The sequence below is a fragment of the Heteronotia binoei genome, chromosome 6 (genome assembly GCF_032191835.1).
Source record: "Heteronotia binoei isolate CCM8104 ecotype False Entrance Well chromosome 6, APGP_CSIRO_Hbin_v1, whole genome shotgun sequence".
Classification (NCBI taxonomy): domain Eukaryota; kingdom Metazoa; phylum Chordata; class Lepidosauria; order Squamata; family Gekkonidae; genus Heteronotia; species Heteronotia binoei.
Window position 1 is genome coordinate 43,866,871 of NC_083228.1, and position 22,590 is coordinate 43,889,460.

Genomic DNA, 22,590 nt, shown 5'->3' on the forward strand with positions numbered 1-22,590 from the left:
CTTTTTGCAGCTGAATTACACATCTGGAGCCCCACAGTATCACATCATTAGGGCCTAAGAGGGGGGGAGGGGAAGTCTGCACATTCTTCACCAAGGAAATAAACGTCCTGAACTGACCTTCAGATGGTAATTTCAGCACTGTAAATAGATTCATTCCTTGTGTCAGGAAATGGGTGGATTATACAGTTCTGCTGTTTCGGGTTAAATGATATACTTAGCTGGAAATGCAGTTTGCTGTGTGGTTTTTTTTAAACATGGTGAGTTTCTCGAGGCATAAGTCTTCTGTACATGCTATGACTGAGGCCATTCTCTTAAAGGGCTTCAGATTCCCAGTATTCCAACAGAACATGTTATTTCTGGAGGACAGTTACCTCGCCCTGCTCCACATTTTAGTTGCCCATAAGCATTTCCCAAGTCATCATCAAAAAAGATCCATTGCACTCCAGGCAGTTTCCCACATGGATAATATCCCATATTGCACCCTTCTTAAATCTTCGTTCACGAAGCCGGGCCGAGAGAGAAAGCATATGAAACCATGTAGAAGCAAACTCACAAAACTGTACATTTGTTTGTGTGTATACGTGTGGCAAAACAGACATGTGCATTGGTCACACCGTTTTCCTTACAGAAGTGCAATGAAGGAAAAACTCTTTTGCAAAGCAGTACCATCAGCACAATCCATAGGTCTACTCCGAGTCCTATTCAGGTTTATTCAGTGAGGATTACTTCCAGATAAGCGTTCTTTGGATAGCGCTATGTCTCTTTGGACATAATGAGACAGTGAATGCAGCATGAAGACAATTGCTTTCAGAATCTTCAAGGCAGTCTCTGGTCATTGTTCATGGTACACTTTAAAAAAAAACTTTCTGAGATTGATGATATTGGATTTATATCCTGCCCTCCACTCCAAAGAGTCTCAGAGCGGCTCACAATCTCCCCCGCCACTATCCTGCTGCCCACCACCTCACAACTAAAGAGTGCAACTAGCCCCTTGACCTCAGAATTGGGAAACAGAGAATGCTGGCCAATACTCCTCCTAAGCTATGGAGTCTTATAAGCAAAAATTCTACTTTATGAGCTACTGGCATAAAAGTTGTGAGCTACTGCATAAATCAGTTTGCTCTGGGACCATTTTTCCTGAGCTAAATGTGTGAGCCAGAGGCTAAAAAACTGTGAGCCAGCTCACACTAGCTCAGCTTAGAGAGAATACTGCCTGGCCTCTTTCCCCTGCTGCCTGCCTCCCTGCCCTGCCCTGCCCTTTCCCCTTGCTGTTCAGGGCTGCCTTGTAACCTCTCCCTTTCCGGCCTTCCCCAAGTATGAACTCAGCCTTGTCTCCTGACAACACCCCTCCCATCTGCCGGGCTCCCTGACTTATTCTTGGCTGTGTCAGAGTGATCTTTCTGGGTCCCAGCCACCTTTTTGTCCTGACCTTCCTTGCATGGGTGAGTCTGGGCCATTGCTGTCCTCAGCTCCAGCAGCTGGGGTAGGGTCGAGTTGGGACCAGGCATCAGCTCCTGAGAGCAATGCTCTTTGGTCAAGCTACATTTGAAGATTTCTATAGAGCCTCAAGGAGAACTAGGAAAAGTTAAAACTAACTCCCAGCAGTACAGTTGTAATAAATGTGCAATAAACTCTCTGGCAATAAATGTGGTATTTTAAGTCTCTGTGGGCAGTTGGGTTGCCAGTTCCAACTCAGGAAATACCTGAGGACTTTGGGGGTGGAGCTTGGAGACTTTCCCATTTCCTTAAAGAAACAAACAGCAGTGCAGTTCCCCTGAATAAAGTCTTCATTTCTTTGCAGTGCAGTGCAGCAATGCAGTTCCCCTGAATACAGTCTTCATTTCCTTGTCCACTTTTTTGCCTTCAAAGGGTTCCTCAGCAGCTGCGCTTCCCACTAAATGAAAGTGTAAGTCCCTTGTCAGGCTTTGGTAGCATTTCCAATCATGGCTTTGAGGGACACACACACACACACACACTCACAAAGCAGCCAAAATAAACAATGAATCCTGTCCCAAACACAGCTTGCAATCCCACACCTTTGTGATTTCACTGCAGCAATGGTATAAATCCCTTTACTCACAGGAGTTGCTGAATTTAACAATCTGCTTTATTTCAACCAAGTTCTTCAGAAAAACATAGAAAACTGAAAGTAGTCTAGGGGTGCATTCAGACATACCATTAGTGGTGACACAGCTCTGTCTTGCTGACAGATTAAATATGTTCATCCAGACATCCACATCTGGCAATCGAGCATCATCCGGGGCCATCCCGGCTTGCTGCGGATCAATGCCACATTAAATTTGATAGCGCAGAAAGTCTGGCCCTTTTTCACAAAAGTGACACACGATCGGTTTTTTCCTGTTCGGACAGCTCATGCGTGATACTGCCCCTTTTTATAAAAATAAAAAAGCCCCAGCAGACATGCGCATTGCCAGATCATCTGGGAATCTGAGGCGACGCTTCTGCTTCTCTGATCAACACAAGATCGGAAGGGAGGGGGGGAACGTTATCCCACTAATCAGAACAGGAAAAAAATCTTTTTTTTCAATGTGGAGGATTTCCAGATATCATTGTCACTGCCAATTTCTAGGAAAGTAGTTCCTGGCAGTCCCCTGGTTTGAATCGGCAACGTTAATTCCGGAAACTTTCCCCCCTCCCCCCCCCCCGCCTCTGAAGCAACGTTTGATTTCCCACCTCCAAACAGTTGGGCGCATGTTCAGTGGACCCCACCCCCCTCCCAGGAATCACCATCTGATCACGCATGCGCCAAGAAAAGAGCATGATAGTATTGGATGTCTGAGCTCTCAACAACAGGATGAGTCGCATTCTTGGATGCTCGTCTGATTGGCTCTGCATCGAATCAATATTCAGCAGTTCAAATTTGAGTGCTACACACCCGCTTTTAATGTGACGTGTGACCACACCCAGGTCAATCAGGTTCTAGTTAACTCTTTACTATCCATGACATCTGAAACAAATGCAAAACACACAGAGAGACTGTGCTCTCTTCCTCTCACACATTAATTGAGAAAAGCCATGTAGTTCATACCTGCTCACCCTGCCCCATGCAGCTTTCCACCTGCTCCCAAACACAGTTTGCAGACTTCTTCTAAAATGTCCTTCTGAGAGTTAAAGACACATCATAGCTGTTGGGGGTGGGGTTTCCCCACCAGCCAACTGATTGGAAGTGGGGAGGAGCCTGCAAAATTGGGGGATCCCCTGCTGAGACCTGGAGGCTGGCAAGCCTAGCGGTGAGTGTAATGAACAGAGCTTTTTTGTCTGGAAAGAGAGGTGCTGGAACTCTCAAGAGGGAAGTGAAGGAGAAACACACAGGTGTCCTCATGAACTTTTAACATTTTTTTGAGAATTTCATTTACACAAAGAGGTTCTGGAACTCTGTTCTACCATGTTCCCCCCCCCCCCACACACACACACACAAAAAGCCCTGGTGATGAATACCACAATTCTGCCACTTCCATGCCTTGAACAATCTGGGAATTATATTTAATGGTTGGTGATGCTAAAAAGATTTTAAATGCAGAAAAATGGGTCCTTAGGCTACAGCTGCCTATCAGTGATATCCCCACCCAAATACAAAAGCTCTATGACACTATGAAAGCACAAACAGAATGGATGCACTACATATGTTCCTGATTTAAAAAAAAAACTTTTAAAGAAAGAACAAAATAACAAAGCAACAAAACTTAACATCCAGCAACTAAGAAATATTCTTAAAAGGAAAAAAGAAAACATAAATACAAGAGAAAATTATAACAGTGGTGGAAATCTACACTTAAGTTTCCATAAATGATTTCCAGACATCTAAAAATAAGTCAATATAAAATTGCCATCTATATGCCATATGTTCAAAAGTTGATAAGAGTTCTAAATAAATCCATTTATTTAGCAGAGGTGGACTTTTATCTTTCCAGTGTCATAATATGATACCAATTTCTCACTAGCATTGCTCCACCCCCAGGCTTCTGTTTTCCCTCAGTGCAAGTGATTGATTTCCCACCAGTTGCTCCATGGGCTCATTTTGATGCATGGCTCCCTCCAGTTCCCTTCGTGGTTTCTTAATCCTTAAAAGACAGTATCATGAAGCCACGAGGGGAACTGGAGGGAGCCGTACATCACAGTACTTCCATGGAGCAACTGGTGGGAAATTGATCACTTGGGCTGGGGTGGAGCAATGCTAGTAAGAAATCAGAATGAGTCTTTTAGCTGTAGTTAAGGGCACAGGCGGTGTATTTCCATAAGAATAATAAAAAATCAAGGAACATTATAATATAAAATTGATATTTAATCAGTAGTAATGTCTTCCTAAACAAACTGAATTACTGAACACTTTCAAAGCATATGTGTAAGGAATGTGTACTGAGTTACAACATCAACAATTAGACAATTTAATCAGTCTTCTGCAAAAAAGTTCCTGGGGTGTCCACTATATTCTAAACAACTTTTTGCTGAGTAAGTCTCAATATCCATAGAGAAAGTAGGTATAGCCTTTAAGGCCATATCCCATTGCTTTGGCAAAATACAGCAATCTAGCTCCTAATTCTATTCATTTCTCTGTACATCAAACTGACAACTAATATTTATATACAAATATTGTAGGTTTGTTTCTCTGCTTTGATTTGATTAAAGTTTCCAGCAGCAAAGGATATTCTGAGACAGTTAATGCTGAAGAACCATATTTAGATGCCAACAAATGTTGCAACAGTGAAACTCTGGTTTTTCTTCAGATTGTATAACTCTGCTTCATACCGAGTCAGACCACTGGTCTATCAAGTTGAGTATTGTCTACTCTGACTGGCAGCAGCTCCCCAGAATGTCAGATAGAAATCTTTCACATTACCAACTACCTGATCCCTTTAACTGAAGATGACAGGGATTGAATCTTCGACCTTCTGCAGGAATTAGGAGCAAAGCTAACAAGCTTATCCCTTCATGGTGAGGCTATCCCTTACCAACAGTGCTGAGTCAGAGCCAATGCTACAGAGAGATAAGGAAAGTTGTCTCTGTTGCTCCATGGAGATTACTACACAAACTTTTGCTCAGGTTTATAGTATTTGTGGTGTTGCAGTTTTACAAATAAATATGATATTAAAATTCCAGGCTTGATAATGTTTTAAGATTCCACAAACACAGGATGAGCCCTTCCTACTAGCCAAACTGTGGTCTGTGACACCTAGATCTCCCATAACAAGCACTAGAGTCCTGCCTTCAAAGGCTGCTCCATTCCTGACAGATGTGCAAGTATACCAATGAAGATCTGCTGCCTTTACTGAAATGAACAGGAGCCTCCATTATACAAGAGTTCTCTGAGCACATCAAAGAGCATATAGACCTCATCTTCAGGTTGAGTATTATTTGGGAATGAAGTGCATTAAATTCAGAGGGACTGGCTTCCTCTTAATGCATCTATGACTTAGATATAAGTAATATGCTGACTACCATGACTGCTCAATGTTTTTAAGAGACGCAGTAGAAACATTCATGTGTACTGGGATCATGTAAAGTGAGTGGGTTGTGCACATTGCAAAAAAGGGATAGCCAGGCCATGCACAGACAAAATAGGGTTTTCCCACATACTTGGAGAAGTGTCCATCTATTTATGCATTTATGTTATTGATATTTAAAAGGCTTTGGAGATTAACCAAAAGAGGGGGGAAAGATACACACACATTCCCAAATAGGGTGGCCAGACCGTCCCGGTCTCCCGGGACTTTCCCGAATCTGGCCCCCAATTCCCGGCTCCCGGGCTGGGTATACCGGGACCATTAGAGGTCCCGGTTTAGCCAGCCAGAGAGCCGGGGGCCGCGCGCGCGCGCGGGGAAGGCAGCGAGTGAGGGAGGGAGCGACCCTGCGCGTGTGCAGATCGCCCTGCGCACGCGCAGGGACACTCCCTCCCTCCCTCGCTGCCTTCCCCGCCCGCGCACGGGGCCCGGCGGTGGCGGCGGAGGCCCGGGAGGGCGTCAGAAAGGCCCGCGGTGGTCGCTGGAGGCCCTCCAGCGACCCCCGCGGGCCTTTCTGGCGCTCCCCGGGCCTCTACACCCCCACCCCCCGCTGTCCTCCGCCCGGGAGGGCGTCGGAAAGGCCCGCGGGGGTCGCTGGAGGCCCTCCAGCGACCCCCGCGGGCCTTTCCGGCGCTCCCCGGGCCTCTACACCCCCACCCCCCGCTGTCCTTCACCCGGGAGGGCGTCGGAAAGGCCCGCGGGGGTCGCTGGAGGGCCTCCAGCGACCCCCGCGGGCCTTTCCGATGCTCCCCGGGCCTCTACACCCCCACCCCCCGCTGTCCTCCGCCCGGGAGGGCGTCGGAAAGGCCCGCGGGGGTCGCTGGAGGTGGCATCACTTCCTGTGACATCATTTCCCCCGTGTCACCTGCCGGAAACGGGAAGTGACATCACTTCCTGTGACATCATTTCCCCCAAATGACATCATTTCCCCCAAATGCCACTGCCGGAAACAGGAAGTGACTTCACAGCACTTCCTGTGACGTCCCCAAAAATCCCCCAAATATCACCACCGGAAACAATTTTGTTCTCAAATCCTGTATATACTTCATCAGTATATGGGATAAGGCACTTTCTCAACTGTGCTGCATAATGCAGCCTATTTATTTTGTTCTGTTGGCTCTATCTGCGCCACCTTTATCACTTTCGGGGTGTGGATCCCCCAGTGGGGTGGTCTCCCGACTCCCTCCGCTGACTGTTTCTGATAGCCCTGCGCCCCCTCTTTCATTTGATATGTGTCCCGTGCGGGTGCCACCCTCCCGCCGGGAGATGCCGCAAAATGAGCCCCCTTGAGGCTTATGGCGGCAGGGCTCGGGGGAAGCGAGCTAGACTGCTGTTCTTTTGAGGGGTTATAGAGTGTTTCGAGCCCGTCCCTGTGGCATCGGTCCCATCGTTGTGGGACCCAGGGGGCCGGCGCAGCGGCACGCCGAAGCAGCCTGTCACTAATAACACCGGTCGAGATGCAGGACAGGAACCTGGAAGTGACCGACAGGCTGCTTCAGCGTGCCGCTGCGCCGGCCCCCTGGGCCCCACAACGATGGGACCGATGCCACAGGGACGGGCTCGAAACACTCTATAACCCCTCAAAAGAACAGCAGTCTAGCTCGCTTCCCCCGAGCCCTGCCGCCATAAGCCTCAAGGGGGCTCATTTTGCGGCATCTCCCGGCGGGAGGGTGGCACCCGCACGGGACACATATCAAATGAAAGAGGGGGCGCAGGGCTATCAGAAACAGTCAGCGGAGGGAGTCGGGAGACCACCCCACTGGGGGATCCACACCCCGAAAGTGATAAAGGTGGCGCAGATAGAGCCAACAGAACAAAATAAATAGGCTGCATTATGCAGCACAGTTGAGAAAGTGCCTTATCCCATATACTGATGAAGTATATACAGGATTTGAGAACAAAATTGTTTCCGGTGGTGATATTTGGGGGATTTTTGGGGACGTCACAGGAAGTGCTGTGAAGTCACTTCCTGTTTCCGGCAGTGGCATTTGGGGGAAATGATGTCATTTGGGGGAAATGATGTCACTTCCCATTTCCGGCAGGTGACACGGGGGAAATGATGTCACAGGAAGTGATGCCACTTCCTGTTTCCGGTGGTGGCATGACGTCACCGGAAGTGACGTCACCGGAAGTGACATCACTTCCTGTTTCCGGCGGGTGCACGCTTCGCGCGCGCACCCCCCCCCCCCCAGTGTCCCTGGCTGGCCTTCAGACATTATGGTCACCCTATTCCCAAATGATGATGAAGAAATATGCTTTAGAAAGTCCTAAATGTTGAGTGCTTAAAAGGAAGAAAAAGTAAGGGGAAAGCAAACTACTCAAATCCCTGGGAAATTACAGAAACATGGAATTTGAAAATATGGGTTAGTGTAGATTGGGGGGATTTCCAAGTGGCCCCAAACCTGTATTATTTTAGTAACTTCATTTATACTCTATTTTTCTCCTCAACGGGGACCCAAAGCAACTAACACTGTCCTCCATTTTAAGTTATGCTGCATGTGACTGGCCCAAGGTCAATGAGCAAGCTTCCATGGCAGAGTGGAGATTCAAAACTGTTTTTCCTCATGGGGCTAGAATGTTTATTGAACTAAATTCAGAACCAGATTTGCAGGCTAAGCTCTCTCCTGCCTGATCCCATCCCACATACTTACATGGAAAAACCTTTTCTTTTGTAAGAAATACAAAACGTACTCTGACAATTCATCTTGAAGACAAGCCGTCAATTGAGCAGTGTATTTATGAGAAAAATCAACATCACACATTGATAAGCAGTGATGTAATCCTGATCGGTTGCTATCCAAGAAAAGGAAAGGGCAGGAGAAGGTTTAATGCACTAGACGAGCTGGAAAAGAGTTGGTTAATATTTAGCCTCTTGAACACTCCCTTTGTATCAGGAGAAGGCAGGAGAATGTTGGAATGCAGCAGCCTCAACTGTTGCTGGTGATACATCACAGCCATTTAGAGCGAGGCAACGAGGCAGACAAAAAATAGGAACACAGCAAAAGAAGCATTTTAAAAGTGGAGCTGGAGGAACTGAGAAATTTAAGGACATCATTACATGCTATTGCAAGTTATTGTTAAGCATAACCAATGCAAGAGAATCTGAACCTACATAAAATGAAAGAATCTTAACCTAACAGAAATGCAAGAATCTCAACCTAGAATAAACATGTGAGAATCTTAATGTAAAATGTGAGAATCCACACTCCAACCAACTCCAGCAAAGGACAAACTTTAAAAAAATAAATAACAACAAAACCCAGAAACACCTGAAACTCACAGAATCTTCTTTAAAGTAGTCTGGCAAGCCAATAGTAAGCTCTGCAAGACAGAAACATGGAGGAAAAAGGAACATAAAAGGATAAAAAGTCCAGGGAGCCTGCAAATGCTGGTTCCTATTATTCCTGGTTAATCCCAAATATTTCCAGAATTTTTTAGGACCCATCTTTCAGTATTCCAAAAAAAACCTCAGATATATTTGGGAGACCAGAATATATCTGGAAAATGCTGATAAGGTGTTTTTAAAACATATATTTTTGGCTCAGTAATATCCAAACGCACATCCCTAGGTCTCAATATGTGGAAGTTCCTTCCTGGGAAAGCAGAAGACATCAGAGTCAAAAGAGAGAAAAACTAAATGTGTGGTTGTGACAGTGCAGCCTGGTTTCTTCTAAGCTGAGTTAGTGTGAGCTAGCTCAGTTTTGTAGTCTTTGGCTCACACATTTTTGTCTTAGCTCAGGGAAAGTGGCCCCAGAGCAAACTAATTTATGCAGTAGCTCGCAACTTTAATGCCAGTAGTTGTTAGCCGCCCTGAGCCTGCTTCGGCGGGGAGGGCGGGATACAAATAAAAATTGATTGATTGACAAAGCAGAATTTTTGTTCACAAGACTCTACAGCTCAGAGGAAGTATTTTGGTCTAAACCCCTACACAAAAGCCATGGATTACCTTTTCTTTAGACTAACCAAAATGACACAAGACAGTGTGCAAGCTTCTGAATTCTCTAGAACTCTTCAACAGACAATGTTTAAAAAGGGGGGGAAGGAGGAAAAACAAAAGATATTTCAGGATCTGATCTTAAGCTCTTTCGTAAACATTCTGAGTAGATTGCCAAGGAAGTTTGTGTCAATAAAACTATGCAGAATTGACCTGGTTTCAAATTAAATTTTCGGTCTTCTGGGAAGGAGGAGGAAAAGTGGAAGCATTTGGTTCAAAATATAAATACCTGATCATTTGTTTTTCTAACAAAAAGAACACATGAGCCCCTTAAAAGGCTGAAAGAAGGAAATCATGGTCATTATGTTAAAAATACTGAAGACTAATTTCAGTTGATGCAATGACTAGGTAAAGAATCAATGGAAGCCATATTGGGAGATATCACCTAACAATGAGAATGCACTCTGGTTGATTATGCTAACTGAACCTTAATACGGTACCACACAGATTTATTTCTTGATGCTGAAACACTCTGGAGGAATACAGATGAAGAATAAACCTATGCTTCACCCTCCAGCATTCGTTAGAACATTTTCCACAGTGAGATTTGGGATACGCCATGCAAATTTTCCCGTACCAGGGTATTTCTGCTCCAAAAACAATTCTCAAAGCAGATTAGCCTAGGTCAGCATCTCCCTCTCTAAACAACTCCTATCAGAACCAAATCTCTTTAATGCTGAGGCAGGCTCAGGCAAGCAATCTTAAGAGTTCCTTCAGGACTCCCAAGTGTATTTGATGTGGCTCTCTCCAAGCTACATAAACGGGTAGATCAGGTATATCTGAACACCTTTTGTCCCAGGTGCATTTGCTGTTCAAAGAACTAATTTGACCTATTCTTCTACTGTTGGATTGCCCTCTGAATTCAATTCAACCTACTGAACTTTAATAGGGAAGGGGGAGAAGAACTCAAGAGTATTCACTGTGACATCGGAATCTGGCTGTAAAACTATCGTCAATATTTACTGTATTACTACAACTAAGGTTTGCTGCTACCTCTCTCATTTCCCTGCGTTTTGCAACCTGAATGTTCTTTCCAATCCTGCATTTATTTAACATGGCTAAGCTCAAGGCAGAGGATGAGACAAGTTTATGAGAAATGGGGTGTTCTTTTTTGAAGATACTGGGTGGGATTGCCAGAAGCTGTGATAGAATAACAAATAATGGGTGCTCCCTAAGTGCTTGTGCTCTTGCATTTCATTGCATCTGGGACAGACATCTGGCGAAGAGGATATGCATGCACCAGCATACTGCGTTGCATTTCTTTACATTTTCATTTGCCTCCTGATGTCCCAGTATAGTCTTTCCAGATACACGCACCACTGCGTGTATCTGATATTGCTCTTGGAATCAGTTCAACGGGGGAAAGAGCAAGCATGAAGATGACTGTATATACGGCCAAGTTTTAAATAAAAACAACTGCTATCAGAAAAGTGGAGAATGGGTGCGATTCCACGTGCTTATCCAGTGTGATGAAGGGGCACTGTGGGGAATGTACAGTGCAATAAAACCACTTAATTTAAGTAGCCTTAGACTGGAGTAACTCTGCATTAGATCGCACTACTAGTATCTCCAGTGAGGTGCAAACATTCACACCTGGAGAAAGGCCAGCGTGCACCTGGACATCAGTGTTTATTCACAGAGCAAGCCAGGATCCTTGAAATACCATGAAAAATGCCCCGTGAAGAAACTTTTACTCCCAACATGATCTCAAATTATATTCATTTAGAGATATTTGCTAATGTTGTCTTTATTCCCCTTGTTAGTCTAAATGTGAAACCTTGCATTGATCTAATAAATGTTTAAGCAGGGTCATTTATTTTATAGCCATGTCTTTTCAAGAACAGCTTGCAGTTTTCTATCAGCATCAACTTTTCCATAATCACCAAAACCTCGAAACAATGTTGCTGACACAAAAAACTCAAGGGTTTCTGATGCTTTCAAGGACAAATCAAAACTATGCACTGATCTACAAGTTAAAGCTTATAAATAAAAAAAACGAGCTTTATTATGCTTTACAAAATGGAAGGCAGATCATTCTGACAATGCACAGGTATCTACTAGAGAAAGCACGATACTCCTTAACACCTACAAATCAGTTTTGTTCATTCCTTTATTGAGCTAGTAAGTTGAATCGCAACATCATTTGCTATACCACTTTTTAAAAATGGCAGCCATGACTAATGAAATGAATATATGCCAGTATCTAGATATATTAATGAATCAAATTTTGGATTTTTAAATGCCTTTAAATATATATATTATAATAACCTAAAAAATCCCGCCGTCTTGCCCTGCCCTGGATAGCCCAGGCAAGCCTGATCTCCTCAGATCTCAGAAGCTAAGCAAGGTCAACTCTGGCAAGTACTTGGATGGGAGACCTCCTTAGAATACCAGCAGTTGGAAGGGCAGGGGCAGGCTTTATGCAGACACCTCTCAGAATATCCTCCATGCCTCTAATCGGGGTCAGTCACCAGAGGTCCTCATGACTTCCAAGTGCACATAGACACTCACACAAAAACACAAGCACATAAAAATAAAAAAAATAACCCCCCCCCCCAAAAAAAAAATTCCACTGTCTTTTGAGTAATTGCTCATTGTTTAGCCATTCTAAGCCATCTGCTTTATAACATATAGACTAGTAGACTGGAGGATCATCTCCTCCCCACCTGCCAGTTAAGATCTGCCCCTCAAGCCTTGCTCTCTGTGCCCTCGGCTTCAGAGGTGAGGCAGGTGATGACTAGAGATGGCATTTTCTGATGATGTTTTCTGTTGTGGCACCTGGTCTCTGGAACCCCTCTCCTTGAAGTTTGCTCGGTGCATGCTTTGCTTTCTTTTGGTTGTCAGGCAAAAACATTTATTTTCACCTAGCCTTTTAATTAGGGTTTTTTTCTTACCTGTTTTTAATGATCATCTTCTGTTTGATGGATAGTTTTAATGCTGTTTATGCCTAATGTCTTCTCTTTATATTGTTAAAGGTAAAAAAGGTAAAAGGTAGTTCCCTGTACAAGCACCAATCATTTCCAACTCTGGGGTGACATTGCATCATGTTTTCATGGCAGACTTTTTACGTGATGGTTTACCATTGCCTTCCCCAGACATCTACACTTTACCCATGGCAAGCTGGGTACTCATTTTACCGACCTCAGAAGGATGGAAGGCTGAGTCAACCTTGAGCCGGCTACCTGAACACAGCTTCCACTGGGATCAAACTCAGGTTGTGAGCAGAGCTTGGACAGCAATACTGCAGTTTACCACTCTGTGCCATGGGGCTCCTCTTTATATTGTTATGTTGATTTAATTGCAAGCTGCCTTTAGCAGGAGTCTGAGGAGGCAGCACAGAAATATACTAAATAAAGGAGAACAATGTACATTGGTTCTGAGCTCCTTGGAAGAAGGGAGAGATAAAAATGTACTAAGTAGGATTAGACTGGTGTTATCTAAAGATAGTTACTCCAAGAGAGGGATAACTATGGTTTCTATAACAACTTCTTTGCTTGGAGACTTCGCATAACAATAGTCACTAATGTTATTTTGCATTCAAATGATAATAATTTAAAAGTGGGTATCCACCAAAGGTATAGATTTTTACCCTAGGTGTAAGGTTTAGAGCAGGGATGTCAAACATGTGGCCTGGGGGCCAAATCAGGCCCCTGGAGGGCTCTTATCAGACCCCTGAGCAACTGGCTGTGATCTGCTTCCTTCTCCATCTCTCTTGCTTCCGTCTGAGTTAAGCCTCTCTTCCTTCTGTTGGCTGATGCTCCCTCCCTCCTGGTCCCCTGGGGAAGGAAAGAGCCAGAGCTTCCTTTGCTCAGTTCCCTGGATCCCATGTGAGAAATACAAAGAAAGCACCTTTAAGACCAATGAGAACTAATGCTTTAAATGTGTTTTAAGGTTTTTGTTAAAAAAAAACTTTAATTGTGTTTGTCTGTATCCTTTATAAAGTTTATATCTCTACTACCCATCCTTAAATAGGAACATATATGGCCCGGCCTGACATGGCCCAGCCAGGTCTCATTTCTGTCAGATCTGGCCCTCATTACAAATGGGTTTGACACCCCTGGTTTACAACTTCAAAACTGGCCTTATACGATATGACAGGGGTGGCCAACGGTAGCTCTCCAGATGTTTTTGCCTACAACTCCCATCAGCCCCAGCGATTGGCCATGCTGGCTGGGGCTGATGGGAGTTGTAGGCAAAAACATCTGGAGAGCTACCGGTAGCCCCCCCTGCAATATGATATATTAATATGTATTCACTTAATGAATCATGACTTCCATTTATTAAAGATGGTGGCAAGAAAAGTGTCTTTTCAGGAAAAACAACTTCTTCAGAACAAAGTCTATTAAACAACCACACATGGACTAATAATGATGGCTTTTGCATTTAAAGACTTAGAGCTGCCAAACCGTGGGATTGTTCTCTGCAAAAGACAAAGGCTGCAGACTATTGCAATACCTATTTACAACCTTTCAGAAATGCCAAAGTTGGGGAAATGACCTCCAGGCAAAGTTTCATCCTAGGCACTTCAAAATGATTTTCAACCATAAAAGGTCCTCTGCAGTGCACAGGCTGCACAAATATGAATCAATCAAGTTTCTTTTGGTAGCCCAAATATTCTGATCAATGATAGTAAAAATGAACAGCATTGTTATGTGCGTCATCCTCCCCCACCCTTTTTCACTTGGAGAGACATGAACAGGTTTTTCATGTATCAGAATCATTGCAACAAGATTGTAAAATTGTTGGTTTAACATTTCTGTTTCTACTAGAATTCTCCTTATAAGGATTACTATTTGCAACATTTTATATCAGTCAAGTATCTATAACTTAGGGCTGCATGAAGTTCTATGAAGACCTGAATTGCTCAGCATGAAAATCCCTGTACAATCACTAAAGGCACTTCAAAACCTTGTGGACATCGATCTATTCAAACTGTGAAAAATTGAGAATGAGAAAAAGTTCTAATAATTTCCAGGTTATAAAAAACAAACAAGACTAAAGGAGAAAAGGACAACTTTATGAAGTCTGCTTAGATGCAGATCCACCAAAAAGCATGCAACTGCAGGGGGTTGTTGCATGAACAAAACTCTTTCATATAATTAAAATGTCATGTTAGAAAAGATATTTTGAGGTTTTGTGACTGATAATGGTCCTGCTGGCAATTCTCCGGTAAAGGCAGTGAACCGATATTCTGGGTGAAGGTCCTTTTTCAAGTCGGCTAGCTCTGCTTCTAGTTCCTCAGCCTGCAGGGAAAACCATTAAGAACAAATAAAACCATAACAAGTATTAGCATATTAACATGACAGTAGAAATGGCAACGTATTCCATTGTGCCTGAAACCAGCAGCTACTGTTCTGTTTGTAAAAGCGGATACATGAATTGAACAGCTGGCGCACTAGTCTCAAAGTAATATCTAGAATTGTTTTCAGTTGTTTCCACAGCAAGAAGTCCCCAAAGTCATAGGAGTTTCCACACTGCATCATGCCCACTCTGTGTATGGCTCCTGTTTCCTTTTTCTTCACCTTTACTCTGGAGAAAATATAAAATACAGTTTCTCTGAAGTAAAGGCAAATTGCAACACAGCTGTAGGTGAAGCATAAATGTGGATACTCTGCTATAGTCATCACAAAGGTGGTGGTGGGGGACTAAGTGCACTTTCAAAATAACCCCCAACCCTTAAGAGCTTTTGTTATTTCTTTACTATTTCTGTGCTGTAGCGATATGGTGTGGCTGGAGGAAAAAATGACAAAAAGAAGCCTTTTAAACTGTTATGGACATCTGACGCCTGAGAACAACACTGAGAGTAAAAAGCAACTTTTCACTGTATGTCAAAGGGAGGCGATGTAACCCACCGTTTGAAAGTCTTGCTTTGCTCTTTCCATATCCTCATGGGGTATTCCTGATAACTTTTTCCTTCTTTCTTTCATTATCTGTGTGAGCTGCCTAATACGGTTTTCCACTTCCCTGTATTTGGCAGTTCTGAAAGAAATGAAGGAAAATATAATTAGTTGTAGATTTTCTGGGCTGTATGGCCATGGTCTTGGCATTGTGAGACCTGACATTTCGCCAGCAACTGTGACTGGCATCCTCAGAGGTATAAGCCAGAAAAACTAGAGTTCTCTCTGGGTCAAAGTGAGAGGAAGATGGTAAGCAGGTAATTTATATCTTCTCATGAAGGTGGGGTAGAGCTGAGATTATCTTGTAGCTTCCCAAGCTATGACATGCTAATGGAGGAGCTGTTGAAAGATGTAGAAAATTTTGCATTTTTCAGGACTGGAAGCCATGCCCTGTTCATTTTTAAACTCTCTTCCTTCCTGTTGAGATTGTGTTTATAGATTTCAATGGCTTCTCTGTGTAATCTAACATGGTAGTTGGATGTGTTGTCCAGCATTACAGTGTCTTGGAATAAGATACTGTGTCCTGTTTGAGTTAGGCCATGTTCAGCCACTGCTGATTTTTCAGGTTGGCCAAGTCTGCAGTGTTTTTCATGTTCTTTTATTCTTGTCTGGGTGCTACGTCGTGTGATCCCACATGATCTGGGGAGGGAAGTGGGGAGGAAGCAGTGGTGGCGGCTGCTTTTCCAGGGCTTGCTGGTCCTTCCTTTTGCTGCCGCCCCAGCGCTAAAGGTCCAGAGAGTGCTGGAAGGCTAGCAGAGGAGTGCCAGCCTCCCCATGGCTTTTTCCACCAATCAGCTGATTGGTTGGGGGGGGGGGCTTGAAAGAGCCCCAGGAGCTGGCGCTTCACTGGGTGGGAGGGAGGAAGGGAGGGGGAGGTGCTGCGGAGGGGGGCAGGGGCTTCCATAGCGGCAAGGAGATCGGGGGCTGTGAGAGCCATGGAGAGCTGGGCAGCCAGGAGGGGCCATACAGGTCAGAGGGGGGATGGAGAGGCCAGGTCCCCTCCGCCCACCTCCCCAGTGGCTACAAGCCTGCCTGAAAGACATCTGGCTCCTTTGCTGCTTCTCTCCTCTCTTTCCCTCTTACGCTTTAACTACTCAGAAGTAAAATACCTCCAACTTACTAACCATGGCTTGCTAGCTTGCCTCCAAACTGGGATTCTATACCACAGAAACAGACCAAGCTATGTTTTGCCCCTGAGAGTAGAAATGCTTAATTTCTGAGAGGAAGAGGAAGACAACTGTAGATTTATACCCCGCCCTTCTCTCTGAATCAGAGTCTCAGTGGCTTACAATCTCCTTTATCTTCTTCCCCCAGACATGTGTACATGAGTGCTTCAAGAAGTCTGTACCTGCACGCAGGACATTCAGACTTCATGTGTTTCCTTGTGGGAAATAACACTGGCATTTCCAGCAACAATGTGTGGAGCCACTCTAAGATGAGGGCTGTTTGATGTAGTCTCACAGTAAAAGCAATACCCAATAAAGTCGTTCTTAAACAAAAATATAAAATTAAGTACATGCCAAACATGAGAGGAGTTGCTGAATGCTCCATTCTGGCATATATTGACTTTGGCTTTCTTATGCTGAAATATTTTGTTAGGCAAATAAATTAATATCTGGATTTTTGTGATACAAAAACTGCAGGTCATATAAGTCTCAGCTAACAATCATCATCATCATCATCATCATCATCATCATCATCATCATCATCATCATCATCATCATCATCATCATCATCTCAGTACAGAATTTAAAAGAACCACCACCAATAAGCTTCCAGTATAAAACACCAACCACCAATTAACAAAAGGCCCTTGTAAAAAAAGGATAGCCTTGCAAGCCTTCCTAAAAGAGCGACCAAGCTTCTAATATTTATTAGCAGGCCATTCCATAAGATTGGGGCCACTATGGAGAAGGTCTAAGAGCAAGCTGAAGCTGTTCTAACCATTGCGAGGTGCAGCATAATGAAAAGGTTCTAATCCAAGTAGTACAGCTGTTGCAAGTGTTTATCAGCAGGGGAGGAAGTTCCTTAAATATGTGAGTCCTAGATCATGAAGGTCTTTAAGAAACAGAACCTTGAATTGAGGTAACTAATGATGCTGTCTCAAAATCGCAGTAACATGTAAATCAGTGTGTGCCTGAGATTACAGTAGCATGGATCAGCATGGCCAGAAAAAGTTGAAGCTAGAAGGGACAGCGAATGCCCCACCCACATGCCATTGGTAAAATGAGCCGGTTCACAGGGAAGGGCAGGCTAGAAATCAAATAAATCAAATGAAATCAAAAGCTATTTTTGTCCATTTCTCCATCAGCAAGGAGAGATTCAAGAAAACCCCTAAGCTCTTGACTGACTCAGCTGATGTAAGAAACGCCATCCAAAGCTGGCAACACAATCCCTTTGAGAACATACCGTAAGTTTTTCTAGTCAGAATGACTTCTATCTTATCTGGATTCAGCTTTAGTTTGTTTTCCCTCACCACTTGGCCATATCAGAGAAACATCAAGTACCTTTCTCCCTCTGTCTCTGTGAAAGGTAATTCAAAGTTGGAAGTCGGAATAATGGGAGGGGAGAAGCTACAGGAACTAGAGTTCCCTTCTCTACCCCAACCATTTTCAAACTTCAATGTTTTAGATGCAGAGCTGGATGCAGAGCAGTACTGAATTCTCGACTTATCCTCTGTTCTCCTTAACATGCTGTACAGTTAATGGAAAAGTTGGCAAATGAGCCAATGTGGTGTAGTGACTGAGCTATTTGCCTTAGACCAGCAGGACCTAGTTTCAAATTCCTACTTAGCTGTGAAGCTCTCATTGAGTCCCACTGAATCAGACTCTCTCCCTCAACCTGAGCTACTTCTGGGAATGGCTATAAGAAAAAAACCCCACACATAATCCCTATGCATCACCATGAGTTCCTTGGAAGATGGATGGAATACATATAGACAGAGGGATTTCTTAGGTTGCTGTTTTCCAGGCTCTGAGAAGACAAGGAGTATCTGTCTTTGCACTCTGCTTAGCAAAGATGGACTGTGGTTAACTCCTCTTGCCTGATCATACTTATTGCTGTTTGACCAGGGTGTTTGTCCAGCACATACTATGGTACTTCAATGCACTGGTCTTGTCTGGCTATCTATACAGAACTGTCTTCCCTCTCACAACTCCGCCCCTGCCCTCCCACAAATATTCCATAGTTTCTCTTGAGCAATTAGGACATTAGGCTGATTTTCTGATAGTCAACCCCAAACTGATATCCCTTTGATTGAATCCAATTGTGCCACTCTTTTATGACGGCTATTTAGGGTATAACAACAGAGAATATATTGATACAATGAATGCCACCTGGCTTTCTCACAATTTCTTATCTTTTCTTTAGGCTAAACATGTCTAACTCTTTCAACATTTTACTGGCATCTGCATACTGGATTGAAATTCGGGTTTATAGCACAGATACTGTTAAATGCATCTGCTACAGTAACAGAATACAAATTAAAGCAAAGAGCATATAGATTTGTCCATAAAATAAGAATGCCTTAGACTGAAACAATCTTATAGCAGAGATGACTTTGCAGCAACATGTGGCCCATAATTCTGAAAGCTGTTTAAACTGAAATGGGTGGGAACTGGAACCCAGATCCTCCAGTGAAAAAATTTGCATGAATGAATACTTACAATTTAAAAACAGTACGGGGGAGGAGGAGCAAAATGTATGAAATGCATAAGTCACACGATAGGGAGGAGGGGACCATTGAACTTTCCCTCACAATTCACATACCTGAATTCACAGACAGCTTAAAGAAACTTCAAACACAACAGGTCCAAAAGAGAAGATGTTAGCATGAAAAGCTTCAGTACCCCACTACTAAGGCATTTTCAGCAGTGCAAACCCAGTCTGCATCTAGATTTGCTCTCACCTTGCCTCGTCAGTGGGTTTCTCAGTGCTCAAATTCAGTGTTGTCTCCGTTGGTTCTTGTTTCTTCAGTACTCCCCAGCCTTCTAGCTTGCCATGGTAATTGTTATCATTGTCGACAGCATAAGGTGGCGCATTCTGTGGGACCTAGGGCAATGCAGAATAGGATGGCATCAGCACATTCTAGGGGAAGCAAAAATATCAGTACTAAGACTCCGCACAGCACAGGGCCCTTTGATACCTAAAAAATCTTGTAGCAGGGGAGGATTTCAATTGACACCCCTTATCGGAAATCCTCCCCTTTTCACAATTCTCAATAGAGCAGGAGTCCAGCTGCATATTAAATTTGGCAGGTGGAAGTCCTACTGAGCTTATCCAAATGTTTCCTCACCGCTACCTAACAGAGACCCTGACCTGGGTGGCCCAGACAAACCTGATCTCAGATGTCAGAAGCTAAGCAGTGGCATTTACCTGTTGTTAATTCAAATCCCAAATGAGGGCTCAAAGCATTCATATTGCTGCTTCTCCATCCCAGCACCCATCAACCACACTCATTTCTTATCCAGTACCATAGGCAGCCAAAGTATACCTTAGTCATCCCTACCACATGCCTTTTCACATGCCAAAACAGCAGTGGAGGTGGTGTCCAGCCATTTCAGCACTTGGAAGTGTGCAGGGGAAAACAAGAGTGCCTCATCCTATCACACTATTCTTGTAGTATTTTTAAATTGCCTCATGTGGCTTTAAAATGATGGTGGTGTCCATAGGCCAGATCCATGGACACCAACAAGTCTAGTTTGGCTCACAGTACAGTGAAGGAATCCACACTAGAAATTAATTCCAGGTATCCAAGATATGCGAATGTGGGTGTGTAGTAGGTTAACCACAGTTTCCCCATAGGGAGGGACTTATTCTTAATATTCTGCATGAGAAGAGAGGGGAAGGACATAACAGCAACACACTGATCACAGCAACAAGCCAAGTTTGTACACATATTCTCTTAACAGTAAATGTGTTTTCTGAATGCAGCCTCTTTGGCTTATCACAGCCTGCTCAGGTTCCAGCTTCCTAACTCTTGAGACCACACAGTTTGTGAAATCTTTGGCAGTCATATGGCACATTCTATTTACCTGAGAGGCAATACAAAGGTGACTTGGCTGTCCTCCAGCAATGGCAGCTGTGGAAAGATGATGCTCTCCACAGGAATTTGCCATTAGTGTTGGCTTCAGAATCTCCTGCCTTGAGCAATACTTCACCTTTCCCAAGTTTTATTGTAATTGACCATGCCAGGAGAATTATGCTGCCTCAGAAAATAGTGGGCTGCAGAACATGAATTCTTAACAGCATCAACAGCATGCTAATGTATGAAGTTATTATACAGAAAATTCTAGCCTGCAGGTTGAATTGGCCACTGTGAACAATTACCACCCATTTAAGATGCCCAAGGCCTAGACATTCCTGTTACAGCATGTGATGTACCTCCTACAGTGAATTAAATGTGTTGTTGCTAATGAATTTGCCTAACAAACAATTCAGGCCAAGAACAGGGTATCATCTATGAGTGGTCATTTCTTCCAGTATACCCAGGCAACTCCCACCTTTCCTAATTTCATTATTATTGAATTTCCCCAGAGCTGCTTGGGTACCACATAGAACTGTTTGCTTGGCCTCCTATGTAACAGGTTCCTCTAAACTTTACTACGAACTGGTGAACAAAGGAAAAAAACCTTCCAGGAGAAAAAAAAAATGTATCATCCTGTGGTTGACTTTTTAAATAGTACACATTCAGGGTGAAGATTTTCTAGTTTGTGGGAAGGACTAGTAATCAGTATGCCTCTTCCATGTGTAGCCCTACATGCCACTGTGTGCATGCCAATGGCTAATGTAGATCTATCAGAAAAGATTAGCACAGAAGCCCCTGAACTTCATAAACCTGTGGGAATTTTGGAAAAGGAAGTGTGTGCCTCCACAAAAAGGGGTGGAGTGTGGCCAACCACAGAATGATTACCGTGGCTGCTGGGGCCAGTCATAGCATGTTGGGAGGTTCCAAAACAAGCATTCTTCTAGCTCAACCCCCTGCACAAAGCAGGAAATTCACAGATACCTCCCCCTAAATTCACAGGATCTGCATTGCTGTCGGATGGCCATCTAGCCTCTGTTTAAAAACCTCCAAGGAAGGAAAGCCCGCCATCTCCTGAGGAAGCCTGTTCCACTAAGGAACCGCTTTAACTGTCAGGAAGTTCTTCCTAATGTTGAGCAAGAAACTCTTCTGATTTAATTTCAACCCACTGGTTCTGGTCGTACCTTCTGGGGCCACAGAAAACAATTTTGCACCATCTTCCCAGCTCTATTTCTTCCCCAGTTCACCAACATGTACCCCTTCTCCTCCCTGCTTCCTCCATCTTTCCCTCCCCGTCATTTTTGCTTCTCAAGCAGCAGCATTGTTTACTGGAGTTAAATTGCCCTCATCTCTCTATCTTCCCCCCTTTCAGATTTCTATGAATTCCTGCAGATTTATCAAATAAAGAATTCTCTCCCAACTGTGAAGACTTCATCATCTGCACTTTAGATTTAATAGAAAAATTTAGGCATGAGGAAACGGTGAAAAAAATACAGATTCAATCTGTACAAGGTACAAATGAAAATTAGGTTGGATTCTGGGCATCAATTCCACTAATCCAATGATTCTGCAGATAAAAGCGTCTCTTGTGTCAGCAGAAGGTTCCTGGTGTCAGAGGAGAGTACTGCCATTGGTGGAACAGCTTGACAGATTCAGCCTAGTGCTTTCAACGGCAAAGCAGTAGAACTGCATAATCCCGTAGTGTCCTTATGTGGACACAATTAACTGTCATATTTTATCATTTATAGAGTCCTAGCATACAAAAGAATCTTCACATATGACAGGGACCAATAAAATCATTTCTATGGGAAGTCCTTGGTTCTTCTGATATACCACAGAATAAATCATGCTGGCTTTTGAGGAACAGCCTTAAGAAATGTATCAGTGATGTTCAAGATGAACATTCTGGACAAAAACAGATTTATCAGCTGTTGAAGGCATTTCAAAGAATCCAAGTTTGTTTCTTTCCAGATAAATGTGCTATACAACAGAGCTGGTATAAACACATTTTGACAGATGAAGGCTAAACCCGCCTTTTTTCAAAAAATAGAAAGAGAGATTGTTTCCATTTTGTTCAAAGAAAGATTTGTGTGCTTTACAGTGCTGGCAGTCTCACAAGGTCTAAATGCTCCAATAAAGTGGGAAATGTTAAACAAT

At 43.6% G+C, this 22,590-nt stretch overlaps 1 protein-coding gene across 3 annotated transcripts in view; it reads right to left on the bottom strand.

The window, feature by feature from the left end:
• Positions 1 to 14,509: 14,509 nt before the first annotated feature.
• LRRC27 (leucine rich repeat containing 27) overlaps positions 14,510 to 22,590 on the bottom strand; it is a 43,794-nt gene continuing 35,713 nt past the window's right edge. For all 3 annotated transcript variants that reach the window (XM_060241387.1, XM_060241386.1, XM_060241385.1), the window contains 3 exons: positions 19,318 to 19,460; positions 15,366 to 15,492; positions 14,510 to 14,756 (listed from right to left, as the gene is read on the bottom strand). In XM_060241387.1, the coding sequence (XP_060097370.1) occupies positions 14,613 to 14,756; positions 15,366 to 15,492; positions 19,318 to 19,460 (414 nt within the window). In that variant the 3' untranslated portion in view covers positions 14,510 to 14,612. The remainder of the gene's footprint in view (positions 14,757 to 15,365; positions 15,493 to 19,317; positions 19,461 to 22,590) is intronic.